The 27,811-nt window shown below is 37.5% G+C and overlaps 1 protein-coding gene across 12 annotated transcripts in view; it reads right to left on the minus strand.

The window, feature by feature from the left end:
- ank3a (ankyrin 3a) overlaps positions 1 to 27,811 on the minus strand; it is an 88,668-nt gene that overhangs the window by 39,791 nt on the left and 21,066 nt on the right. For 6 of the 12 annotated variants that reach the window (XR_009424999.1, XM_059520164.1, XM_059520162.1 and 3 more), the window contains exons 3-25: positions 27,342 to 27,440; positions 26,920 to 27,018; positions 25,190 to 25,288; positions 24,611 to 24,796; positions 24,264 to 24,287; positions 22,095 to 22,193; positions 21,346 to 21,444; positions 20,093 to 20,191; positions 19,571 to 19,768; positions 19,029 to 19,127; positions 18,749 to 18,847; positions 18,209 to 18,307; positions 17,866 to 18,063; positions 17,072 to 17,170; positions 15,411 to 15,509; positions 12,768 to 12,965; positions 12,575 to 12,673; positions 12,364 to 12,462; positions 12,179 to 12,277; positions 11,750 to 11,845; positions 11,275 to 11,347; positions 10,295 to 10,333; positions 6,257 to 6,380 (exon numbers count right to left, since the gene is read on the minus strand). Coding sequence is in view for 11 of the 12 variants with exons in the window: in XM_059520164.1 (XP_059376147.1) it covers positions 6,257 to 6,380; positions 10,295 to 10,333; positions 11,275 to 11,347; positions 11,750 to 11,845; positions 12,179 to 12,277; positions 12,364 to 12,462; positions 12,575 to 12,673; positions 12,768 to 12,965; positions 15,411 to 15,509; positions 17,072 to 17,170; positions 17,866 to 18,063; positions 18,209 to 18,307; positions 18,749 to 18,847; positions 19,029 to 19,127; positions 19,571 to 19,768; positions 20,093 to 20,191; positions 21,346 to 21,444; positions 22,095 to 22,193; positions 24,264 to 24,287; positions 24,611 to 24,796; positions 25,190 to 25,288; positions 26,920 to 27,018; positions 27,342 to 27,440 (2,522 nt within the window). In the remaining variant the exon portion in view is untranslated. Of the gene's footprint in view, positions 1 to 792; positions 805 to 6,256; positions 6,381 to 7,939; positions 8,240 to 10,294; positions 10,334 to 11,274; positions 11,348 to 11,749; positions 11,846 to 12,178; positions 12,278 to 12,363; positions 12,463 to 12,574; positions 12,674 to 12,767; positions 12,966 to 15,410; positions 15,510 to 17,071; positions 17,171 to 17,865; positions 18,064 to 18,208; positions 18,308 to 18,748; positions 18,848 to 19,028; positions 19,128 to 19,570; positions 19,769 to 20,092; positions 20,192 to 21,345; positions 21,445 to 22,094; positions 22,194 to 24,263; positions 24,288 to 24,610; positions 24,797 to 25,189; positions 25,289 to 26,919; positions 27,019 to 27,341; positions 27,441 to 27,811 lie in introns of those variants that run through there. The other 6 variants (XM_059520161.1, XM_059520170.1, XM_059520160.1 and 3 more) reach the window with 5 other exon arrangements.

The following is a 27,811-nucleotide window of genomic DNA, read 5'->3' on the forward strand; positions in this document are numbered from 1 at the left end:
GCTGTGTGAATGTGTTTATGTTTAAGCACACAATGTGAATTAACTATCCACTCTGTGCTTTTCTATCAAAAGCACACTAGCAATCATAATCAAACATGCTTAGAACACCATATCTATTTAAAGTGAGTAATAGCCAATTAAATGTGCCGTCAGTGATGTGAAAGAGTAATTTGCTTCAACTGCTGACTGATCAGCTTGAAGCTTTTGTCCCTGGATGTTACATAGAGCACCACACAACTGAAACAAGAGCAAAACACAACATATATGAACACAATCCATGCCACACTAAACAAAAACTGACAAAGCAACCAAAACATAATAGTTAGCACATTAATCATTAACATTTAAGACATCAATAACAATTAAAACCACAATATTTCACAACACACAACTTCTGCCCACTTTTCCTGTTGTTTAAAACACACATCCTCACATCTTTTGTATTTATAAGCCGCCTTCAAGAAGGTTCGATGACTTTTGTGTGATCGATAAGAAGCGTGTTCAGCTTCGGAGCCAAATAGAACAAATAAAATGTCAACGCAACAGAAGTGCAGAGACCAAAACTCCAGTTGAGATGCATGAATTTGTTCTATCAGACCGAGGAGCTCAGGCCTCAATGTATGAAAGGGATAACACTCCACAGAAACGCACTGCGCCAGATGACAGAGTGGAGCGAAGGATGATGGGAGTTGTAGTACATATGGAAAGGGGCAGAGACAGAAACGACAGCTACGGAGAGAGAAGGCGAAAGGCACAGAGAGGGAAAGGCAGAGAGAAAGACATCACTCTTACCTTATCCTGGGGCTAGAGAGAGTGAGAGAAGCCAAGAAAGAGAAAAGAAAGTAAAATGTACTGGATGTGGCAGAAGCAGTGAGAGTTGAGCATGGCACTGAAGCTCTGGTACAGCATGTGTTGTGCTCCTAGACAGGACTGGGTATGAGTTTGGTAAAAACAAATCAACATTAGAGTCCTATGTAAGAGCAAACAATGCCAGGCTGATGTTATCAAAACAAAGAGGCAGAAAATATGAGGCTCTGTACGGTAGAATATCATCCATGAGATTATGGCGTTATTTCCCTGTCAAATGTCGAGAGCGCATTATTGAAGCACGAAAGTACATTAATATAATGCGCGAACGGGATTTTCTTAGCTCGCGTGCGGAATGCAATATGCGCGAATCTCTCTGGTCGCACACGGAATATAATGTGCTGAGCGCGAATCTCATGCTCTCTCAGATACACGTCGCTCTTGTAAGAATTTTCTCTGGGCTCGCTCAGAGAGTATGCCTGCACTTAAAACGTGTTCAGTGCAATCGCAAATCTCCTCTTCGCTTAAAGTAAGCGTGTATGTGCTTAGACTGGTCCTGTGGGTTCGCGCATGGCCAAGTACTCTTCTCTTCAATTTCTTTCTCTTTGCTCTTGGCATAAACGCTGTCAAAACGGCAACAACCAATCAGAAATAGGCTTCAACGACTGACCAATGAAAACGCGACATCGTACATGGAATCTTATCGGTTGATATTGAACCGCACATGGAACACATGGCTCTGCACCCATTTACCTAAATTTGTTACTTCAGACTTATGTGCCCTCTAGAAGCTTACATTCTGCAAGTGAACGTCGCTTGATTGTGCCATCCCAAAGAAGCACAGTCACTTTTACGGACTTTTAAATTAAATTTTCCCTCCTGGTGGAATGACCTCCCCAACTCAATCAAAGCAGCTGGGTCCTTAGCCATCTTTAAGAATCGGCTTAAAACCCATCTCTTCTATCTTTATTTGACCCTCTAACACTCACTTTTAATTCTATTAAAAAAAAAATCTGACTACTTTTCTAATATCTTTGTATTCTATTTTATTTTCATTTATTATGCAATTGTGTATGTATGTTTGTATATATGTGTGTGTGTGTGTGTAAAGACCTTTAATAATAATAATAATAATAATTCATTACATTTATATAGCGCTTTTCTAGGCACTCAAAGCGCTTACATTGTCAAGGGGTATCTCCTCATCCACCACCAGTGTGCAGCATCCACCTGGATGATGCGACGGCAGCCATAGTGCGCCAGAACGCCCACCACACACCACACACCAGCTTACTGGTGGAGTGATGAAGCCAATCAGCAGATATTTTGAGGATTGTATTATCAGATTGTTATGAGGCCATGATGGTCAGAGGCCAATGGGCGAATTTAGCCAGGATTCCGAGGTCACATCTCTACTCTTTTCGAAAGACATCCTGGGATTTTTAATGACCACAGAGAGTCAGGACCACGGTTTAACGTCTCATCCGAAGGACGGTGCTTGTTGACAGTATAGTGTCCCCATCACTACACTGGGGCGCTAGGACCCACACAGACCACAGGGTGAGCACCCCCTACTGGCCTCACTGGCACCTCTTCCAGCAGCAACCTAGTTTTCTCAGGAGGTCTCCCATCCAGGTACTGACCAGACTCAGCCCTGCTTAGCTTCAGTGGGAAACTGGTCTTGGGCTCCAGGGTGATATGGCTGCTTTAACACAGCTTGCTCTATTCTTTTTTTTTTTATTCTATGTTTTTTTTTTTATTATATTATTTAAAAGCCCATGCTTCGTGAAGCTAACTGAGACTTGTTATAGCACTTTTATTTCATTGCTCTTTTGTTGTTTTTGGTTGCTTCCACTGTCCTCATTTGTAAGTCGCTTTGGATAAAAGCTCTGCTAAATGAATAAATGTAAATGTAATGTTACATGTGCGGTTCAATATCAACCAATAAGATTCCATGTACGATGTCACGTTTTCATTGGTCAGTCGTTGAAGCCTATTTCTGATTGGTTGTTGCCATTTTGACAGCGTTTATGCCAAGAGCAAAGAGAAAGAAATCAAAGAGAAGAGTACTTGGCCATGCGTGAACGCACTGGACGCAGTCTAAGCACATACACGCTTACTTTAAGCGAAGAGGAGAGGTTTCGCGATTGCACTGAACACGTTTTAAGTGCAGGCATACTCTGAGCGAGCCCAGAGAAAATTCTTACAAGAGCAACGTGTATCTGAGACCCACGCGCGAGTAGAGAGATTCGCGCTCCGCACATTATATTCCGCTCGTGAGCAGAGAGATTCGCGCTCTTCACATTATATTCCGCACGCGAGCAGAGAGATTTGCGCTCGCGCACATCATATTCCGCGCGCGAGCAGAGAGATTCACGCTCGCGCATTATATTAATGTACTTCCGCGCTACAATAATGCGCTCTCGACATTTGACAGGGAAATAACGCCATATGAGATCATCTACATTTCTACAGAAACAATTCAAATAGCTAAAATATTTCTCTAGAAATTAAAACTTATTTTCAGACATGAAGCAGTGTGTCTTACCTTGGGTAAGCAGCTGGGATACTGAGTATTTTGCAAATGAAGTAATTATACCAATAATCTATACAGTTAATTTGACTCACATTTGACTATTAAATGCCTCTTGTGCAAGCAAGCTGCAGTGTCAATATCCAAATGCAGCAAACCATAAAGCTAATTCTTCTCTTTGAGCTACACTAGTTCTGAAATGATAAGAGACTGAAGGTCTGCATCCATCAGATCACACCTTCACACAAACAGAGTCACGCACTTTCCAGACTTTGTCACTCAGCATTCCCTTCCCAGTGATGATGTAATTGTTGTCAGTCATTTATTCCCTGTCCTCGAACGCCATAACAACTGGCACATAAAAGCTAGCCAATCAGACCTCATTGTCCTGTACAACAAGAGCAAATCAGGCTCCATTGTGCCACATAATGGAGCCTGATCAGATTTGATTAGTGCTGTCAAACAATTAATTGCGATTAATCGCATCCAAAATAAAAGTTTTTGTTTACATAATATATGTGTGTGTATACTGTGTATATTTAATATGTATATATAAATAAAAACACATGCATGTAAATGTTTAAGAAAAATATATTATTTTTCTATATTACATATATTTATATATATTATATACGGTGGCCAACACATGCATATAACGAAACGCGCTGCAAATCATCACAGCACATACATATACTAAATATAATTTCAAGGTTAATGAAAATAAATTTGCAATGCTTCATTATATGCTTCTTAATGTGTATGTGCTGTGAGGTTTTGCAGCGTTTCTTATTTTATATGTTACGAAGTATTTGCAGCGCGTTTCGTTGTATGCATGTGTTGTGAAGGATTTGCAGGGCGTTTCGCTATATGCATGTGTTGTGAAGTATTTGCATCGCGATTAGTTGTATGCAAGTGTTGTGAGGATTTGTAGCGCATTTCGCTATATGCATGTGTTGTGATGATTTGCAGCGCGTTTCGTTATATGCATGTGTTGTGATGATTTGCAGCTCGTTTTGCTATATGCATGTGTTGTGATGATTTGCAGCGTGTTTCGTTATATGCATGTGTTGTGATGATTTGCAGCGCGTTTCGTTATATGCATGTGTTGTGATGATTTGCATGTTTTTTCAATTTGCATGTGTTTTCTTAAGTTGCAGCGTGTTGAGCTGTCTCGGCCACCGTAATAATAACTATTTTTGTATTATAAAATATCAGACTATAAATGTATATACATACATTTTCAAAGTATACACTGTGTGTGTATATTTATATATAAATACATAATAAATATACACAGTATACATAAATATATTATGTAAACAAAAACTTTTATTTTGGATGCAATTAATTGTTTGACGGCATTAGATTTGACATATGGTTATATGGATGATAGTACTTAAAAGGACATCATGTTCGGTATGAATGTAAAGATCCATTTGATTATGATATATTACCAATACATTAAGCCTGTAATTGACCATCCAAGGTATTTAAACTTGGTCACTTAAATTTTTATAATCAGATATCTATGTAAATACTAGTGCTGTCAGAAGATTAATCGCATCCAAAATAAAAGTTTTTGTTAACCATAACTGATTATTTGTATACTTCCGAAACTTAAAGCCCTCCCTGATACTGAAAGAGCTTTTTGTTTATCACTTTTTATTGTCTTTTGCCCCCTTTATTACTTTATATTTGCTTGTATGATTTGAAGCTATATTTACTTTTAATTCTTAACAAGAATTAATTATATATTAACATAATTATTTTAAAAAGTAGGCTGCTTATATAATTTAATAAAAATGCACAAAATAAATTTGTATATAATCGTGATGCATTGTGATATGATATCTACATTTTTTACAGTTCTACTAATAGTTATTGATGCATAAGAGTGATAAAGAAACATGTATGAATGAGAAAATGCAGAACAAGATGTGCATGATGAGTTATTAAGCACAATAAGGTGTAATGAACTCAATTTGGTCATATTGACCACTATGAGCGTCTGTTGGGCTCGCGCCAACGACCCCGGGCTGGACTCCGCTTCGTCCACGGTGAAAGCCGATCAGGCGATCCACAGCGCAAAGTTGATGTATTTCCTCAGCGATGTATTTCCTCAGTGATAAATTTACAGCCATAACCCTTTTTATAAAGTCTATATCTACAATATATTTTATTAATTTTTTATTTTGTGCACTGTATTAAAATCTCAGTTTCAACTTCAACTTAGTACTCCTTTGTTACTTTAAAACATTTCAATGTTTTTGTATTTGATAAAAATCAGAGGCACAAATTCTGCAAAAGTTGTGCAGCTGTAGAACATATGTTTTGGGTTAAGTGGCATAGTTGCATGATTTAACCTCTTTAAATATTAAATACTGCAAAATATTATTGTCTGCACTAAAAGTACAACAGGTGCTTTTCTGTTATTATTTCATCTGTCAACTAAAACCACGTTGTGTTGTCATGCACACGTTAACTTGAATGACACATGGTGAGTTGAATTTGTGTAGTGGGAACAGTTTCCAGTGAACTAAAATCCCAGTATTTATTTCCAGTAAACAAGAGGATATGAAGACTGACAGCACTGAATACACAATGAATCTGACCGGGATTTAATTATCCCTCATTCCTCATCTGTTTTCTAACATCCTTCTCTTTTTGAAGAATTTTTATTTATGCAGACTAAAAGCCAATACACATTACACAAAGACAGTAGTAACACTTTAATAGAAGGCCAGCTGAACACCACAACATAAACCTATCCAAATGATCATCCATCTAACACCTCCAAAAAGCGATCCGCTTGTTCCATAATAACTTGCAACTCCATATATATTTGCTACTCATAGAGAACCAGCATAAGGTACAAACAGCTTCACAAACAAGCAAGCATCATAAAATGTAAATTACCTGGCAGAGCGGGCTCCAATACTGAAACCCATGTACCCCTCCTGGGGCAGGGAGTCATCCCCCAACTCCCTCAGGTCCTGTGGTCGAAGATACTTCTCAGTCTCCCCGGTCATTGCATCTTCACCTGCAGGGATGAGACAGGCTGAAGGTGAGCTCCCTTGAAGGTGAACTGATAAGGTGACCTATCGGCAGCTGCAGCAATTATTTCCCCCCACGTTGCTCTAATTAAATAAAACCCAAAGCGATTTACAGTACACTTAAGGCCAAGACAGTGCTGCTAGAGCAATTAGAGGTTAAGTCTCAAACACACAATGGTAATAATTTGTAGCTCATCTCTTGTGGGTTGAACCAACCGGACCACACGGTCTTTTTGCGTCACGCACCATACAGATCACAGCTTCTAGATTATTAATCATTGTCATGCTCACGTAACACCTGGGTGTTTTTCTGTCCCACCGTGAATAACAGAAACGTTCTGCTGCATCAGACACCACTGCATCTCTCACCGCATATATATATACATATATATATATATATATATATATATATATATACTTAATTAATTTGATAAATTAAATTGATTAATTATAATTTCATAAATTACGTTTTCAAATAACACTTTCACAAATATGGCTCCCTGTATCTGATTTTACTGTCAAATTATAACAAACAAACAGTTAAAAGCCACCTAAGATGGACTGCTAGTCTGTTGACTAGTTACATGCGACCCTGGATCACAAAACCAGTCATAAGTAGCACAGGACATGTTCCATGAAGATAATTTGTAAATTTCCTCATGTAAATATATCAAACCTTAATTTTTGATTAGTAATAAGCATTACTAAGAACTTCATTTGGATAACTTTAAATGTGATTTTCTCAATTTTTAGTTTTTTTTTTGCACCATCATATTCCAGATAATTCAAATAGTAGTATCTCATTCGAATAGTGTCCTATACCCTAACAAACCATACATCAATGGAAATCGTATTTATTCAGCTTTAAGGTGATGTATATATCTCAATATAAAAAAAATGGTTTTGTGGTCCAGGGTCAAAAATGCTTTTTTGGGGCACTTTTTAAGATGTACTGGACTACTTGTTTAAACTAGTAAAACAGTTCAGTTGTTTTCTCCAGCTCATTCAGTTGTACTTAAACGGTTTTGCGATAAAGCACTTCTAGAAAGCAACGGATGCGTTAGCTATCCACCTAGACATTATCGTAGACATATAATGCCGTTTAGGTAGACAGCTCCATAGGCTTCGAAAATTAAGAACGCGCCTATGTTGCATAAAATGACGTCTAGGTAGGCAGCTGTGACGGTTTTGAGACACAGCCAACATCTTTTTCCTATCTCTCATAAACGCGACTCTCGCTGGTCCTCTCTCTCCGTGCTGCAGCCCCTCCCCTCCCGCTACTGAACTCCTCCGTTTCCTTAACCGGCTCGCTAATACACGCCGGTGCCACCAAATTAACGACTTGACAACGAACAATCATGCCAAAGACAATAGATCACCCTGTCTAAAACAGAAGACACTGTATTTGACGCCATTCTGAGTTTCAAAAGTGTAGCCTACATTTAAATAATAAATCCGAGCAGAGTCCAGCCGGTGAACGCCGTATGCAGCAGAGCCCCAAAACACCGCAGTATTCTGACAAAGCCACAGTCCTATCAACACTCACATAAAAGCGCTGCCATATCCCACTCCGACACAAATATGTCCGTTATTAGCGTATTCCTCCGGTTATTTGTTCAGCTCGCAGATGAAGCCTAGCAGTATCCTTCGATAAAAAGACTGATGATGACGACTCGAGGGGCTCATGTGAGAGTCGGTCGTCCCGAGTAGACCAGAACTCTCGTAGCACTGGATGTGCGAGATTCACATCCGTTCATTCGCCCGGTAAAAGTTAAATCACAAGGCAGCCTGGGTCAAGTGGAGGATCTACCAAAGCTGCACTCTCATATGTCAGGGGAGCTCTGCTCTCTTTCCAATCCAACCTCGCGCGCGCGCAGAAACAGAGCAGCTCCAGTGTGTGTGTGTGTGTGTGTGTGTGTGTGTGTGTGTGTGTGTGCTGCTAAAGATTTTGCAGGTCTAGCAGCCAAGTGCAAGGTGGTAATAAGACGCCAAGTACTGTCAACATACAGTATTTCTCTCAAGAGAATGAAGGGAGTCCCTTGCAAGCACTTTTCCAATAGCCTATGCATGTTCTGGTTTGGCTGTACTTTAAGAGGGTCAAAATACAAATCACAAATACAAAGAAACCTGTTGATAACTGACCCATGTGAACCACTTTCTTCAATGTTTGAAATACTCTTATCTGAATCATGTTATGCTTTACATTATATCTAATTTATTCATCTAATGGATTTATATCTAATAAATGTTGTCTTTTATCAGCTAATGTCAAGGTCTTCTCAGACACTGACACTCAGAGTCACTACAGAACATCCATGAAACTCATTACAAAGTATAAAGAACTTTACATAACTTTAAAAAGCTGTGTGGAATTTGCTGAGCTAGGCACTGTGCTCTTCGACGTTTGTAGGATGCATCAGGCTTTGATATTTAGTACATGAAATATCACCATTAAGATATTAAACTGACTACACTGTGATAAAATGCTAAAATAATGAAAACAGCTCAATAAAAAGATATATACAGGGTTCCCACAGCCCCAAAATTTTAAAAGTGTAACTTCCAGACCTGGAATAATCATGTAAAAACTATTTTAATACATCATTGAAAAAAAAAAAACTAAATAAAATAAAGGTAAAAATAAATCAATTGTAAAATTTCTATAGTTAATATAAATGTTATATTTATGACAGTAAAATTATATAAGCACTTTTAAAACAACAAAAGCTAATAAATTAAAAAAATTAATCCTAAAATTAAAATTAAAATAAAAAACTTAAAACATAAAAATATTAATATATATATATATATATATATATATAAAATTAAATAAAAGATTCATATAAAAATATTAATCAAAATTATTTTTAAAAAGTATTATACATAAATAAAATAACACTGTTTAGAAAATCAAGGAAAACTACATTTAAAAAATCAAATTTAATTTAATTAAAATCTAGACATTTCTGCAAGGAAGGACTACATTTAGGGTATAGCATATATAATTAGCGCAATATGAAAGCAAATGTAAGTAGACTTCACCATAATATGACAACTAACAAGTGTATGAGGTACAAAATCAGATCGGGCATCAAAGGTGCAGTGTTCATTGCTTCTGACCAACATTAGACCTACAGTACATGCACAGCTTAATGGGATTACACAGATAACTTCCAGGATAACCTATGGATCTATTATAGGCGTCTGCTGTTAATACACGCACACACATGCACCAATGCACACTTTACCTCTCAGCACTGCTAAGACAGCAGTTTCAACACTAGTCTTCAGCATTTTACTGTTTTGTCATATTCCAAGACTATCTCTCTATCGCTCTCCATTTTGCATGTCTCTCTCGCTCTCAGGTAGAGGGGTGACACCTGTGGGCCAAGTCAGTGTCACCTGCGCCATTGTGAGTGTATCTGCTGACACACACGGTAACCGTATAACCTCATCCCTCCAAGTAACTATAGAGAGGAATGCAATGAGGGACATCAAGCTCATTAATATTTTAACGTTGCACCAGGAGACTAGAGAGAGATTTTGGCATCATAGTCAACACGTGGAGTGTTTTCTTCTCCTCCTGACACCAGCTTCACTGTATCCCTGGCAACTGTATGAGTCACATACAAGCTTTTGTGGGCATCTGTTATTGTGTTTCTACGTGTGAGCATTTGTAAATATGTTTTTATAAATATGAAAAAAAAAACTGTGTGTGAGAGTCAAGTTGGCTTAGACAGGAAATCACAGCAATCACACTCTGGTTGTGTGCATACAGACAAAAAACACAGCGCAATGCAAAGCCAGGCGAAATGAATGCATCTAAACTGAGCAAGTGTGTGCATGAAGCGAGAGATGATTTTAGAGGGGAGGAAGAAAACAGAACTGCAGAAGCATGTACCTTCTTCCCCATCAGCCAGAGCTTCATGATCTTTCACAGCTGTCAAACATACAGTACACAGCAATAGGTTAAATGTACACGCTCTCTCTCTCCCCCTCTCTCTCTCCTTCTCTCTCTCTCCCTCTCTCTCTCTCTCTCTCTCTCTCTCTCTCTCTCTCTCTCTCGCACTCTCACACACACATACACACATATGCCACGTTTCCTCCGCAAGGAACTTTACCCAGGAACTAGGGACTTTGGCCTGGTACTCGGTGTGTTTCCACCGCAGGAACCAGGAACTAAATAAAGTTCCAGGTAAAAAAATGCCCCTCAGAAAGTCCCTGCTGGCGAGGTGGTACTTTTTCAAAGTTCCGGAACTTTCGGGGGCGGGACTTTGGCGCTAAACATGCTGATTGGTTGAGTTCACGCAGCATTGGTTGAGTTCAAACACCATTTATTCGGATCAACATTTTCCAAATATTACTGTTATTGTGTCATGAAATGTAATTTTAAAAGTATTTCAAATTACAATTACAATTACAGGATTTGAGTCCTGTAAAGTCTGAACTACCGAGGATGCACGTCCAAAATCAGCGTACTTATTTATTTATTTTTTAATCAGCGTACTTTGTACTGAGAAACGCGCCGACCTACGTCACCATTCTATTTGCCTAATCTTCCCGGTACTTTACACCGTGGTGGAAACTGTCTGGGGGAAAAAAAGTTCCTGGTACAAATGTTCCGGGTAATTTCGGTGGAAACGCGGCAATACAGAATAATGAAGGCAGATAGTGTTAGCCCCTTGATCATGGTGCAAGCTAGTGGACAGCTGTCAAAATATCTATTAGAATATAAAATATAAATAATATTTTAACAACTGCCTCACTAACTCTGGTTGCAGCAGAGTAAAAAGTTCTTTACATCAGTATAAACCAATATAGTTCACCAAGAAAGAGTGAAACTCTGTGGGTGTGTTTAGATCAGCACTTAGTCAGTTTTACCTTCATCATCAGACATGTCGAGGAACTCATTCATGGTCTCAGGGACATTGATCTTGTGTTTCTCAGTTACAGGCTGGTCAAAAATAGAAAATATGCAAAAAATTAGAGATACTCCAACTTCCATGAAAATAAATAGCAAACAATTGATAATTATATTCTTTATGTGACATAATACAACTTGTTTTTAAAGTCAATGACATAATACAGTTGTAAAAATTCTGGCTTAATATCGATAAGCTAATAATAACTATTATGTTAGTGCTGAATGTTAAAAGATATTATAATATTATATTATAAATATACATTTTATAATTAAAATTATATTATAACATTAATATAAAATTCAGAATGCAAATTGCAAAAAAAATACAAATTGCCTGGTATTAATTTCTATGGTAATTGTGGACATTGAGGGTAGAGGATATTGATGGAAGTAAGTCCGGATGCAGATGGTGGCGCAGGTTGAATATGTTACCGTGGCAGTGAGGTTTTCATCTGTGACTCCTCTCAGCATGTCCACTACAGAGATGTACCCCAGTCGTCGAGCGATGGAGAGAGCTGTGTTACCATTCTGCCACACACAAACACAAAACAAAGACTTACCATCTGTATTTGAGGCATTTTATGTGAAGCATTTTTAAAAAACTAGGTATGATAAGCATAAGAGAGTGAGATTTGTGTTTATATTAAAGGTACACTACTGTAAATGCCTTTACTGTGACTTTTAATTAATTTAATGCATCATAGTTTAAGTAAAGTATTATTTAAAAAAGAAAAAAAAGCATACTCACCCCAAACTTTTGAACAGTAGTGTATGTGTGTATGTGTGTATACAGTTCACTGCTGATCAAGGTTGACAGCTTGCTGAGTGAAGCAGATATTCCCAGCATGCCTCAGTACTCACCACTGTGAGCTCATTGGGCGAAGCTCCATATTGAAGCAGCATATTAATGATGTGGGTGTGGCCTTGCTGTGCTGCTTGGTGTAGAGGTGTATAACCGTTCTATGCGCAGAAGAAAGAGAGTCAGTTTACATGCAAAACGAGGTAATATCTCTAAATATATTTTGACAAGCTACAAACAGACATACCTTTGTTTTGGCATTAGGCTTGGCCTGATTCTCTAACAGGAAGTCTGCCATCTTCATGTTGCCATAGTGGCAAGCCACATGCAACGGAGTGTATCCACTCTATTAGGAGAATATGACAAACAAGAGAATATCAGACACTGATACAGATGCGCAGTATAGTCCACAATGAACCGTTTAATCTATGGAAACACCATAAAACCTGAACCCTGACCTTGGTTTGGGCATCAATTTCTGCTCCATTGTTCAACAGCACTTCAACAACGCCTGACCTGTCATCCTGTGCAGCCAGGTGCAGCGGTGTGAGACCGCTCTGTTTTAACAAACACACACTGTGAGACAAACTAATACTTATTCTCAACCGTGTGCTGTGTGTATGTGTAATATGCATGTGTAAGTATGTTTACCTTATTGCCCATATTAACATTAGCCTGTTTGGTGAGCAGCAGGGACACAAGGTCCATACTGCCCTCCTGTGCAGCGAGGTGGAGGGGGCTGATGCCCTGACGGGTCACTGTGTTACACTCTGCCCCATACTCCAGCAACGTTGTCCCAATCTCCAACTGATTCTTCTTAGCTGCGATATGGAGAGGTGTGTAGCCATTCTAGAGAGAACGAGAGAGAAACAAGATGAAAGATACAGAATAAAAAAAGATAATAAATACTATGCAGGCATGCATTTACCTTTTCTTTTTTTTTTCTAGTACTTTTGACTTGAGTACACAAACCAATCAGCATTTCTCAAATTTAGCAAAACAGAGATTGTCAGAAGGAACCAAGCACTTCACTCCCCTCAAATTCCTAGCCTGTTACCATGATGACTATGGACTATGTTAATACTACTCTAGATAACTCTGGGAAAATGCAAGCCATGAATTTTGGAATTGCAAAATCATATAGTTAATCCTTACTTTTGTACGGAAGTTCTAAGCGACCATTCTTTATATTTTTTTTCCTTTTTGTTTTCTTGTTATAACGACTTAATTTTCTCGTTATCTCGAAATAACAAAAGTCGTTTTCTCGTTATAACGAGTTAATTTGATCGTTATCTCCACATGTCTAATTTTTTTTAATAAGTTACAAGACTGCGCCAGCAGGTGGCACTATAGACCTGAGTATAACTGATGGGGTGTTGTACACTGTCCACTTTACTGTACGCGGACCTTCCTCGTGATCGCTATAATTTGTGCAGTCTTGTTCATTACTGACATTTAATTAATTCATAAATGTTAATTGCTTTAATCAATATGATTATTTTGTGTATTAAGTTCTTGCTAGATGCATGAGTTTCACCAACGCGTTCTGGGTCATAAAATAACTGCTTATCAAAACCAAGGTTGATGTCACTGTATTCTGTTTGCACCTATATCTTTATTTGTGCTTCTTTTAGGCACATGATTAGGTAGGTAATAAGCAGAGATGTTCTGTTTATCTACAGTAGGTCGGGATTTAACAATGTAGGCTATTTGTGATGTGCTTCTTTTCCTTATTATTAATCTTTATTGTTAACCATATTGATGAGAAATGTGATGTATATGTAAAATGCATAGGCTAATTTAATTCAGTTTTGTTCTACAATGTTGTAATCGTTTTTTTCTGCACACACACACATACACTGCACATGAACGATCTTTTCAAACAGAAGCTTGTAACGCACATGATATCTGCCACAGCATATAATGACTAATAAAAATTACAAATTATGTATATTTTTATTTCAAATAAATGGAAAATTAAAAGTGAGTTTAATCCAAGCAGCTCAAGATCTTAGAATAGTTCTGCATCCTTCTGAAGGCACTCCGTCTGTGTTCGCGGTGTTGCCATTTAAACATGTTACTTACAAAAACAAAACCTTTGGTGTACTGTCTATGGAAAAATCAACAGTGATTGATCAGCCTTTATTTATGTACAGTATTGTAGACGTTATTACCTAGGCGAAGCAAAATTTGCTGAAATATATGCTACAGTAAGAGCGCCTGCATGGTCCATCAGATGCCTGTCAAAGTTGAGTTCGTTACTATAGCAACAGTAAAACTGTCATGTCGTTATAACGAGAAAACAAACTTTAGTTATGTCAAGATAACGAGAAAAATAAGTCGTTATAACGAGAAAACGACTTTCGTTATGTCGAGATAACGAGAAAATTAAGTCGTTATAACGAGAAAACAAAAAGGAAAAAAATTATAATGCATGGCCGCTTAGAACTTCCGTACTTTTGTCTTGTTTTCTATAAAAACATCTAAAGCTGCTAAAACAAGATCAATTTAGCATTTTTTTTTTTTACATTAATCAAGCATGCAGAGTCACTAAAAGGACATGATGATGGAAAAAATATGAGATTGCAGGAATAATAGTATTTCAGTCCTTTTACATTTGCTGAACACTGGCCTAATCTAAATTAAAGGCACAATCACTGAAAAAAAAGTTTAAATTAGTTTAAAAAAAAAACTAATTATAAAAAAAAAAATGGAAACTTTTGCAACAAATGCAAAAACATTGAAATATCTTTTTTCCTCAAATGAAATTTTTCCCATTACAATGTCCATTTACGAACTCCAAACAAAATGAAGTGAGACTTGCTTAAAACGAATAAAAACTGTTTCAAAATAAGGTAAGAAAAGCATACTTTATACAAGACAAATTCGTTAAAAATGTTGTTTCTCAGTTAAAATTATGTAGAAATAATGGGTTTTTATTCATTGTTTACTGGACCGCAAACTAAAAATAATGATTAAAAAAGATTTTTGCAGAGCTCAGTGTTAGAATATAGCCTGTTTAACAACTCTTCCGTGCTGTTTTGTGTCATTTTGAGTTAATGTAGTTTAATTTACTTAGAGTTTATCAGATATACTGCAATTTAACAAACTTTTTAGCATAAAACTTCCTGCACAGATGTGATCTGTACATGGCAACAAATCACAAACAGCACATTGTGCCTCTTGAGATGTGATCTTGTAAGGTCAATAATAGCCACTCTAGATTTCAATGGCAAACAGCACGAAAGGGTTAATCCAGCAACCCAGCCTCGGTGGGTTGGAGAGTGTATGTACCTTCGCAGCAGAATGAGGAGATGCTCCCTGGTCCAGCAGTAACAGAGCCACTTTCTGATTATCATAGTGAGCAGCCACATGCAGCGGTGTTAACCCAGTCTATAATATACACACAGACCCAAGCACGATAACAAACACCAGCATGCACACACACATAAACAAACACAGGACGCATGCATGTATGCCAGCACATACAGTACATGAGTGTGCACATGGTAAGTGTGCACACACACACACACACACACAAACACACCATGTTAAAGTTAGAGAGAAGAAATTCCAGCAAACCAAATTAAGATAGCAGCATGAGTTCACATATAGTATGACATGAAAAAACACTTTCACAGGATGAGTGTGCCTTTGCTTAACACAGATTAAAGGGAATAGTTCACCCAAAAATTAATTTTATGGCATGTACTTACCCTTAGACCATCCAAGATGTAGATGTGTTTTTTAGCATTAATCATTACTTGCTCACCAACTGATCCTCTGGAGTTAATGGGTGCCGTCAGAATGAGAGTCCAAACAGCTGATAAAAACATCACAATAATCCAAACAACTCCAGTCCATCAGTTAATGTCTAAAGCAAAAAAGCTATGTATTTATAAGTAACAAGTGCATCATTAAAACATTTTAACTTTAGACCCTTTCTTCTGGACAAAATATGAGTCTATAATCCATAATAATTCATATTTTTACCTTAAGCAAAACATATAAGTTAAAAGATGCCTTGATGGATTTGTTTCTAACAAAGATGAAGCTTTTCACTTCACAAGGCATTAACTGATGGACTGTAGTCGTGTGTATTAATTATAGATTATTATGATGTATTTATCAGCTGTTTGGACTCTAATTCTGACGGCACCCATTCACTGCAGAGGATCCACAGGGGAGCAAGTGATCAAATGCTAAATTTCTCCAAATATTTTGCCAAAAGATCGGAGGGTATGTACATTTTCAGCAAAAATAAAATTTTGGGGTAACCTACTCCATTAGGCTCCTATGTCATAATTTCATATCTGCACCGTTGTATTTATTAAAAAGAATAATCTATTTTAAGGAAACCAGACCCTCATGACAACACAGCTGACTTAATAACACTGGAAACACAGCAAAATTGGTCAGCTCTGTAAATATATATCTTTCAATAAAGCTAGTTATGACAGTCATACTTTGTAGTGCAAGAATAGTGAGGAGGAACCATTTGGGGAGAGGTTGACACAGATGAACAGACGGAGACAATTGAAGGCCCTGTCCCAAATGACGCCCTTGGCCCTTGTGGTCTAAGGAGTCATGGTTTGGCTGGTTATCTTGGCCCAGTTAGCTGCTGGTCAATGTTGTAACTACACCATCTGGCTACAAAAATCAGGTTTCTTTATCTAAGGCCATTCAAAAATAGCTTTTATATTTAATGTTCTCTCACTGTTTTTTGTAAGCAGACACAAGTGTTTCTTTACAGTACAGTAAATGTTTTACCAATGCCCTATTTATGTCAAATGGGACACCACACGAACAACCATGAGTGATGTCTACATCAAATTTTGGGACAGGACAAAGCTGTGTTATGTAAAGAAATGTAAACCACCATGCATAAATGGGCATATTTTTAAATGTGCTTGTGCATGTAACTGTGTGAATAATGTTTGCTTTTGGTCACCAACCTTTCCTGCTGCATCTGGAGCAGCTTTCTTCTGCAGCAGAAGATTGGCTACTTCCAACTGCCCATACTTTGCAGCCACATGCAGGGGAGTGAATCCTTTCTGTGGATGTATATGTGGTAATGAAAGAAGGACAGAGAACAAACAAACAATAAAAAGAAAAGATGCATATTTATGCTATTTTCATTATGACAGAGTAAGGACAATAAAGCACTATGCACACAAAACACATATAGTGGAGTCCAGAAAATGTTTTTGACAGAAGTCTCTAAAGTTCACTTTGTCTCTTTATTTATAAAAACAGTAATATTGTTTTCTATTTAATATATTTTACACTGTAATTCCTGTGATGGGAAAGCTGAATTTTCAGCAGCCAGTCTTTAGTGTCACATGATCCTTCAGAAATCATCAATATTCTGACTTGGTACTCAAAAAACATTTCTTATTATTATCGATGCTGAAAACAGTTGTGCTGCTATATTAATCAATACTTTTGTGTAAAACATAATACTTTTTTCAGGAGTATATGATAAATAGAAAGTCATTTATTTATCTGAAACCGAAATCTTTCATAAAATGATAAATGTCTTTTGTTCAATTTAATGCATATTCACTAAATAAAAGTATCAGTTTCTTGTAGTGACACCAGACAGTGATGTATGTTTTCTTCATTTTACATAATGACTTTTATTCATTTACTTTTTCAAAATCCTAAAACTTTACTAATATCCACATTTAAATTCCAAATGTTCAATGTGGTCAAAGTGATTACGTAGTACACACACACACACACACACCTTAGTTGTTGCAGACAGGGATGTTCCCTGCTCCAGCAGGAGTGCTGCTATCTCCTGGTGACCCTCACGGGCGGCGAGGTGGACAGGGGTGTAGCCAGAGGTGGTGGCGGCATTGGGTAACGCCCCCTTCTGCAGCAACTGCTGCACAATCTCCAATTTTCCCAGCCGGCTAGCTATATGCAGGGCTGTTTGGTCATCCTAGAAATTGTCATTATGGAAATAGAGAGTGAAAGAGAGAGACAGAGCAATGGTAGGCAAAACTGCTCATCTGTCATGTTCTAATCGTGTGTGTGATGGGATGTGGACAGTGGTTTATTCAAATTTGTGCTAAGGTGTGTCTCACCTTGGCTTTGATGTCCACTTTAGCACCATTCTGTAGCAGGTATCTGACAACATCAGCCTGGCCGGCTCTTGCTGCCATGTGCAATGCTGTTTCACCTCTCTACAACAAAATATTTGATGATGTGCTTGTGAGTTGTAAGCTTTAATATATTAATTCAAAATGCATTTTAAACTCATTATTACATAATAATATTGTGATGTAATATTTTTTATGAAAAAAAATTAAAGAAGGATAAAAATATATTATTCATTATTCCAGTATAGCCATTATAAATTCAAATCGATATAAGGAAAACAATCATATTTTCTTTAATACATTTTAACCAAAACTTTCCCACAAGTACATTTTGTATTGATTTTCTCATTCAAACTACAATCACATTTAAGAAAAAAACATTTTATTAAAGCAGAATAAAATGTCTGACAGAATGTTTATAATGATAGAACTGTATTTACAAAAGTAAAAGTTAAGTTTCACAGAATGACCCACAGTACAGATACTGTATCTGTGAGTGACACTGTACTTAAAGAGGAAACGTACCACGTTGGTGGTGTTGGGTGAGGCTCCATGATGTGTGAGCTGTTTCACTATGTTCTCATGACCCATAAATGCAGCAACATGGATGGGCGTCAACCCCGACTAAAACATCCAAACAAAACACAAACAAACACTGAAACATATATAACACTGCTTGTGCTATTATGTTTTCCAAGCATATACACTAAAACTGTGAACATTAAACTCATTTTTAGTTCTTTTCTGGTACGATATCATATCACATAAGTTATTAATAAACATCCAATCCTCATATTTCTCTCACCTCAGTGACTGCCTGCATTGATGCCCCGTGTTTCAGCAGCAGTTCCATCACCTTCGTTCGGTTCTTCTTACAGGCAATATGAAGCGGTGTGAAACCGTTCTGTGGATGTAGAAACAAACATGCTCTGCTTGACTGAGATGCCACCACACCCACCTTTACCAGAAGTGGAGAACCACAAAAACCTTCCTCTGGTTGATCGAACCCACTGTATTGTGTAATTAAGCTGTGTGCTAATGTTCACTTGATCTGTTTTAAATGCAGATCAAGTTATTTCTAAGGTTCAGGTTTATTTTTAACCTGTCATAAGCATGTCTCAGTATTACTATGGCAACATGCTCACATTGTGTCACCCTCCCTGCAACAACTGTGTTTTTGTCTCACACATTGTGAAGCGAAAGATTAACATTCATATAGCTGCATCTGTTTACAGAGGAAAATGAACCCAGTCAATCCAAGAATGAAATGCAGAAAGAAAAGAAAACAGCGAGAGGATATTTTCTAAATTTGAATGTGTATGGCTCTCTTTTTCTCTCTGCTCTCACCAGGGCTTTAGCGTTAGGGTTGGCCTTCTTATCCACGATGACTTTAGCAACTTTGTAATGTCCGCAGTGAGCGGCCACGTGCAGTGCCGTCAGGTAATCGTTGGTGACATCATCCACGGGAGCATTGTGCTGAAGGAGCAGCTGGACACAGTTCAGGTGATCCCCTTGGGTCGCCATGTGCAGCGGAGACAGACCGTTCTATAGCAAACCAAAAAATAGCAATGGACATTTAACATGAATAATGCTAATAGATTACAAAAATTAATTAAAAAAATATTTTTTTAATTAAACCAATATATATGCTTTGGCAAAATCTATGGTGAGATTTCAGATTCCTGCAGTCAGGAGAAATTCTGATAGCAAAGAGGGCCTGATAAACATGTCACTTCTGTAAAAAATAATAGCCACATGAGGGCAGTCTTAAGCATGTGCAGAAAGTATGGGTAAATCAGCGATCAAGAATACCCCCACACACACATAGAGGCAAAGTAATTCTTGAGGTCAGAGAAGCAGAGGTCTTACTTTCGTTTTGGACAAGATGGGAGCTCCCCTGTCCAGCAGCATCTCAACAACCTGCTCATGTCCACTGCGTGCGCCACAATGCAGAGGGGTTAAACCATCCTTTACACACACAGGCAAACACAAAGATAAAATGTTACATAATATTAAAAAACGTACCCTCTGAGATCATACTCTTTAGAACAGCTGATACCACAGACAAACCTCAGCACCTCCAGATCCTCCACTAATACTATATGCTGACCTGCTTGATATTTCTTGCAAAGCTATTCAACTTTAGGCAGTATAAAGTATCCTTGTTTTGGATCTTGCCTGAGAGTTACCTTTACTGATGCACCAACACTTTATTTATTTATTGAAATATATTTATTGATATTAATTTAATTTAATTTTGAGTCACCAAATTTTATTGGGTGCCCTTACAGGAATTCTAAGCTAATGTTGACATACAGTATTAACAAGGTGTATAATGTTCTCTGAAGCTTGCGCTCATCTGTGATATCACTGAGGTCAAAAAGGTCAAAGGGTGAGCTACTATATATAACTGCAGGAACATCCTTAGAAGCTGCCTGACATTTTCCTTAAGGTTAAGCTGGCTGAATCACAGATTCATTTTGGCAAAAGTCTTTTTATTCCTATACTAAAGGTTTATTTTATATGTCCATTTCCATAGTTGCACATTTAAGTTTGTGGTCACAAAGATTAGATTTGTGGGGATTTTTTAAATAAATTAATACTTTTATTCAAAATAGATACATTTAAATGACAGAAATTAGTTTAAATTGACGAGACAATAAATAACTTTATAATGTTAAAAGGATTTCCATTTTACATAAATGCTGGGGGGAGGGTTCAATAGAAAAATCTAAGAATCCTGAAAAAAAAGCTTCCACAAAAAATTATTAACATTGACTATATTAAGCAAAACAATATGCATAACATAATGTTTCTTGAGCTCCAAAACAGCATATCTGAATAATATCTGAAGGATCATGTGACACTGAAAACTGTAGTAATGAACATTCAGCTTTGCCATCAGATATAAATTACATGCATTGCATGAAATATATATTAAAACAGAAAACGGTTATTTTAAATATTTTGCAATATTACTGTTTTTATTGTAATTTTTTTTCTTTAAACATGTTAAAACATTCTTCAAAAACATTTAAAAAATCTTTATGGCCCCACACAATGGTAGTTTAACTTGTGGTAATTTGTAGCATAGCATACACTTAAATGTGTGTGTGTGTTACCTTGGTCTTGGCATCAATTTTTGCTCCACGGTCCAGCAGCAACTTAACCATGTTTCCATTCCCTCTCTTAGCCGCCACATGCAGTGGAGTGATGTCATTCTGTATGCAACCCACACAAACACCATAGGACACACCACAAATACAAGAGAGATAGTTACAAACACAATCCACAGATATTAAATCAAAATAACAATAATAATATTTCTTTGAAAGAATACAAAATATTCTGAATGGCATATGAGATGCATTGCGACCATGTGCATGTGACCCCCAGGCTGCAGCAGATTTATACTTGAGATTGTTTAGACTGAGTCGGCCATATGACAGCTTAGAGAGATCAGCCGAGAGGGCATTTGGCAGACGTACACACACACACACACACACACACACACACGCGAGCTCACAAAGAGCCTTAGGCAGATCATTTAGCTCATATATCAAAACACTTAAGGAGCATTTTAGGCTGGAGTCTGGTGATAATGCTACAACATTAATGCAATACTGCCCCTATTTGACATATATATCAGAGGAACTGCATGACCACAGTCATACTGAAACTTGAACATGAAGTCTTGATGCATTTTGAATGAAATCAGTTCCCCTATAATGGTATATTCAAAACTGTGTATTCCAAATAATTAGCATAAAGTCAAAGATCTGGATAAGATTTTAACAGATTTCGGAGGATAATTTCCCTTTAAACTGTTCAAATTGGTCCACTGAAGCAGTAGATGGTGCTGTGATCTCACCCTTGCCATGAAGTCCACTGCTGCTCCTCTATTTAACAGTAGTGTTGCTACGTTGATGTTTCCATAGTGGGCAGCAATGTGGAGAGGAGTGAAACCGCTCTGATGACAAGAAAGACAAAGAGCAGAATTGTTAAACAATTATTTATGAGTCCATTTAGCTTCCCGTGCTTGTTTATACTTGGGATTATCTGTGTTCTCTTGCTACTAATTATGATCCTCTCTTTAATGGCTAAATAAAATTATATAGCCCCATTACAAATTATCACAAATTATTTAATTTGTTTTCTTTACATTCTATTAATAAATACGTAAAAATAAACTTTTTATATAATATAAAAACATTCTGAATATGAAAGGGCAGCTGTCAAAGCGAGATGGAGGTGTTCGGTAGGCTGCATTGCAGTAAAGGCCTTCCAGTCATGGAGATTTCCATCTCAATTAGCCAATAATCCGACACAAAGCAGGTGGTGCTCAGCATAGCCCTTCCCCGCCTCTGTTTGCTCTCTCATCTCCAAAGGAACGGGGCTCCACCCATTTTGAGGGGAATTATTGTAATTATTAGCCACAGGCATGAATGGAAAAACATTTCCAGCTGCACAGTAATAGACTGTGATATTTACAGAACTAACTATAGACAGGAGACAACACATACTGTCACCTATGAGGAGAACGGAATGAACATTCTCATAGATTATCACAATACAGTCATCATGGTCAATGAATTCACATTTCTATTCACTCAGAAAACCCTTGAAATGTTTCAAATTCATGGACATGGCACTTTGCTCTTTACATGTGGTTGTTATTTTGCAATTAAGCAATGTTCTCTATCATGCAAAACTGTGAACTATAAATCTACAAGGCCAAACTGCTGTTGCTTGCCGTGTTGGCAATCCTGACCATGCACATGTGCAGATTCTTTTTGCAACATTGCAACAATTCTAAACTGCGAGATTTCCAGCTGTTTAACTGAAATCGAGGGAGGTATTTGTCTAAAGGCCCATGCACAAGCCCCAGAGAGGGAGGACTAAACTACCAGACCATCTCATCTCTGCAGCTGGCCAGCCGGGTTCCTCTTTCACAGCCAAACCAAATGAATAGATGTCTCACAACATCTAATGCTCAAAGGATCAACATGGTACATCCAGTGAGTAATAAAAGCTGTTTAAAAGGTCAAACTTAAAATGTACCATTTGCTCACTTATACAGTAGCAGGATGTGCCAGTGAACATTTGCATAATGCAGTGCTCTTCTCTTCATCTTGAAAAGGCCAGATGAACTTTCACAAACATTTGAAACATTTTCAGTCCAAAATACTCTACTGCAATTATTCCCATTTTGCATGAGAAAATCAAGCCAGTTTTTTTATAATAGTTAAATAGTAAATAGTTTTGTTTCAAAAACAAAAAGTTTGTGAATATTTTATAGTATATTTAAACTGTAATAGGTCTTTAAGACTGTAAATTTTAGAGTCATTAAATGGTTTGACAAATGGAATTTTAATTCCTGCAATATAGACAAATTATTAAATTCTAACTATTTCTTTCACAATCAACTGATGATTGAAAAATGAAGGTGGTGGCAATTATAATTGAAAAGGAGCATTTAATTATGGAGGACAAGATCAATATTTTAAGCCTGATTAAAGAAAACTCTTGTTATGATATAATGGTGTCCCTTAAATGTGAACTATAACAATCATGTTTGATCTACATATTGTCCAGCAAAAGTAGACTAGCTCTAGTGCTATTTTACTTCACATGTTGAGATGAAAACCTCTCTACAAACAATATCTAGTCAAAGGGCTCTAAAAACTGGAACACTACCAGTTTCTATTTACTGATATTAACATCAGTACTAGCAACCACACACCACCACTGACACAAAACTCTTTTCACCAATCAGAAAGCTGAATGTTTAGATGTGGAACCCCGGCCTGTAGCTGCAGAAATCAAAACATGCTTCAGCTCTCCACCCAAAGCATGGTCTCATTCCTCCATCCCCAGAGAGGGAGGGCACATAGCGAATAAGAGAAGAGAAAACAGGAAATGATACAGAAATAGACATGGTACAACAAGGGTGGGAACAACACAGGGGGTGTTCTAGGCAAAGCAGGGGTGGAGGTAGGGGTCAACAGCTTGATGTGCTTAATGTTTATCGTGGCTATACCTCTGTCATTCTATTCACCATCATCTACGTTGAGATGTGAGGAAAGGAGAGAATGGCCAGTTAGTGAACACTGACAGGTAAACCAGAACAAAAACTAAAGACAGGACTAAGTGTGGGTGAGTGAGTTAGAGGATAAAAATAACACAAATCGCATTTAAAATCAAAACATATGGACAGAGCATATGAAAAACTGCTCTAGATTACATTATAAAATATGTCAAAAGATATGGGTGAAGTGTGTGTGTGTGTGTGTGTGTACATATATTTGAAAAGCAAAATGTTGTTTCTGTAAGATTTAGTGATAGACAGAGAGAACAAAATTGTGAGTAATGGACTTTCAGACAGACCTTGGACTCAACATCCGCATTGTGGTCATTCTGAAGAAGCAGAGCTGCAGATTTGGTGTCGTCCTTGCGGGCTGCAATGTGGAGTGCAGGCAGACGGACTTTACCTTTTGTGTCATTCTCTAATAACAGAGAAACCACCTGATCATGACCCTGCTGCAGGGCTACTGCTAACGGCGTAAAACCATCCTACAGAGAGGAAGACAAACAGGCTTAATTATTAATTCATATATATAATTTTACATTTATTACTGTATTTTGTTTTACAATATATACCATTCCATTTGTAAACACTAATGTGATTTCTGAAAGATCATGCAACACTGAACACTGAAGTTCAGCTTTGCCATCACAAGAATAAATAAGGTTTTAAAATTCACAGTATTACTGCATTTTTGTTCAAATTAACACATACATATATATATATATATATATATATATATATATATATATATATATATATATATATATATACTATATTGTGTGAAAAAAAGAATGTGAGGAGTAGGAAGCACTTATCTGTGAACTGCTGAAGGTCACTCTGGCTCACCTCAATAATCAATAAAAGATACACACACAAACCTCTGTGGCAATGCTTTGGCTGGAGTTGTTCTCCAGGAGGAAGCGCACCACATCCAGATGGTTTTCCTGTGCAGCCATGTAGAGTGGGGTAAAGCCATTCTGAAACAAACATTACATTAATGTTACATTACATGCTGCAGCATGGATCAATCTGCTGGTTCATCTGACCGGAGAAGAACTGGCCCCCGACTGAGCCTGGTTTCTCCCAAGGTTTTTTTCTCCATTCTGTCACCGATGGAGTTTTGTTTCCTTGTCGCCTCTGGTTTGCTTAGCTGGGTACACTTAATTTCCAGTGATATCTTCAACCCTTATTGTACAGATAGTATTTAAACTGAACTGAGCTGGACGATGACATCACTGAATGATGAACTGCCTTTAAATGAAAATTGAGTGTTTACTATTGTCCTTTTGCATAGACACACTATTTTCCTATTTTGATACTGTAAAGCTGCTTTGACACAATCTAGTTAAAAGTGCTATATAAATAAATGTGCCTTGACATTAATGCATTTAAAAAGTATAAAATGTATATCCCCCATTTTATTATTTTTAATACTGAAAATGTTATAAAGTTATATTTCAAGATGACCTATGCTAGCTATATATATATATATATATATATATATATATATATATATATATATATATATATATATATATAAACTGTAAACCATCAAACAGACACTAGAGATTTGAACAAAACTCAGTGTCTCGTTTGCTCTATTAACTTGACACAGCTCCATTCTGCTGAGCAACCCATCCCCTCCTCCCAGCAAAGACAAATCAATCAGAAGTGAAAAGCTTCATTTGAATTACTTCATAAGCATGAAGCATGAATCCTTCCTGTGGTAACCAGACAGCCAGGTTGCCATGGCAGATCTGTCAGTCTTAATATTTCTGAAATCCCAGAAATAGACCCAGACCCAGTTCCCATCGCAACACCGAGATGCTGACAGTGCAGGCAGCAGAGGGCAATACTTTGTGATGATGGAGCATCAAGCAGAGACGCAGACACAGCCTCCCTTCATCGTCATGTTTGTTTCTTAGCACTTTATCTTTGAGTTCAATATCTGGTTTCTTTCATTTTATGTGTAAATGTCTGATTAACATGCCATTAGTTCTGTGATGGCAAACCGTAACTTTCTTTGCTCCTTTGGCACACACACACAAAAAATTTAGACAAACTCCTACACAAAATTACCTCTAATTCCATTTACTGAAACTAAATCAGACATGGTCATGATGTTGACATTGTTCAACCAAGATCACATTAACATATCACTGCTAATGAAAAACCTAATTATGACTTATTTGGCACAAAAGAATCTGAACTGCCACAAAAAAAAAGATACAATTAAATGCAGCAAAAGAATAGAATATGTCTCTTTTTACCAGTGTTTACATCTGTATGTACTGTGTTGAGCTCAGTGCAGGAAATACTTTTATTACTGGCACTCCAGTAATGTAGGTGGCCTTCACAACTTACTGAGCTCAAGTTTAAAGCAGTGTTTATGTGTGTGTGTGTGTGTGTGTGTGTGTGTGTGTGTGTGTGTGTGTGTGTGTGTGTGTGTGTGTGTGTGTTTGTATATTCGGGTGTTCATTGGCTGGTCATCTAAAATAGAAACAGATTAAGAGTGTACGTGAGCTGCCTTGCAGAAAAGCTGGATGATCCAACTCATTGATTATGTGTTTGTGGGTATATAAAAGTTTGTGGAGTCTGAAATGTGTACCTGGCTCTGTGCATTGACGTTGGCCCCATTAGTCACTAGCTCTCTCACCACTTCCTCCTGTCCCGCCAGTGAGGCGATGTGCAGTGCCGTGTTTCCTTTCTGGATTAGAGTAGATGGAGAAACAACAGAGAGAGAGAATGAGTGGCATCTCTCGATTAATCTCTCCACCACCTGTTTGTATCACCCCATCTAACAGGCACTTTTGTCCCACTGGCATCCCCCCAGCCACCATTCTGTCCCCTCTGCCAGAGTAGTGTTGTTTCTGCTGGCCTGTAATTTACCTCCACACACACACTTCATGTGAATGCAGCACTAGAGGCTTTTTATACCCAGTGTGAACATGTTCACAGGAGCAGAGAACACCATGTGATATCAGAAACAGATACAAACAGCTGGAGGCTCCGTGTGTGTGTCAAACTGACCTTGGTTGCTGCATCTACGTTGGCGCCCGATTTAAGCAGCTCGGCCACCACGTCCACATGCCCCTCTTTGGATGCCAGGTGCAATGCATTCAACCCATTCTGAAACACAAAATGCAGGTTCTGCTAGTGAACAAAAAAAAACATACACAAATATCATATGTAATCGTTGTCACAGATAATTGCGATAAATGAGACGTTTTTGAAAAATATTTGAAAAATGAATATTAAAGGGGTCATACAATGCAATTTCATTTTATTCTTTCTCTTTGGAGTGTTACTAGCTCTTGGTGCATAAATAAGATCTGTAAAGTTGCAAAGAATAAAGTCTCAAATCCAAAGAGATATTCTTTATCAAAGTTACGATTTTGCCATGTGCCCCTAAAACGTCACTATGTGGAAATATCTGCATAATGCCACTCAAATGTGGATGCAAAGAAAGAAGCCGTGGATTCAGTAACCGCAGTAAGTGT

Source organism: Carassius carassius, chromosome 32, assembly GCF_963082965.1.
Source record: "Carassius carassius chromosome 32, fCarCar2.1, whole genome shotgun sequence".
In the NCBI taxonomy this organism is placed as follows: domain Eukaryota; kingdom Metazoa; phylum Chordata; class Actinopteri; order Cypriniformes; family Cyprinidae; genus Carassius; species Carassius carassius.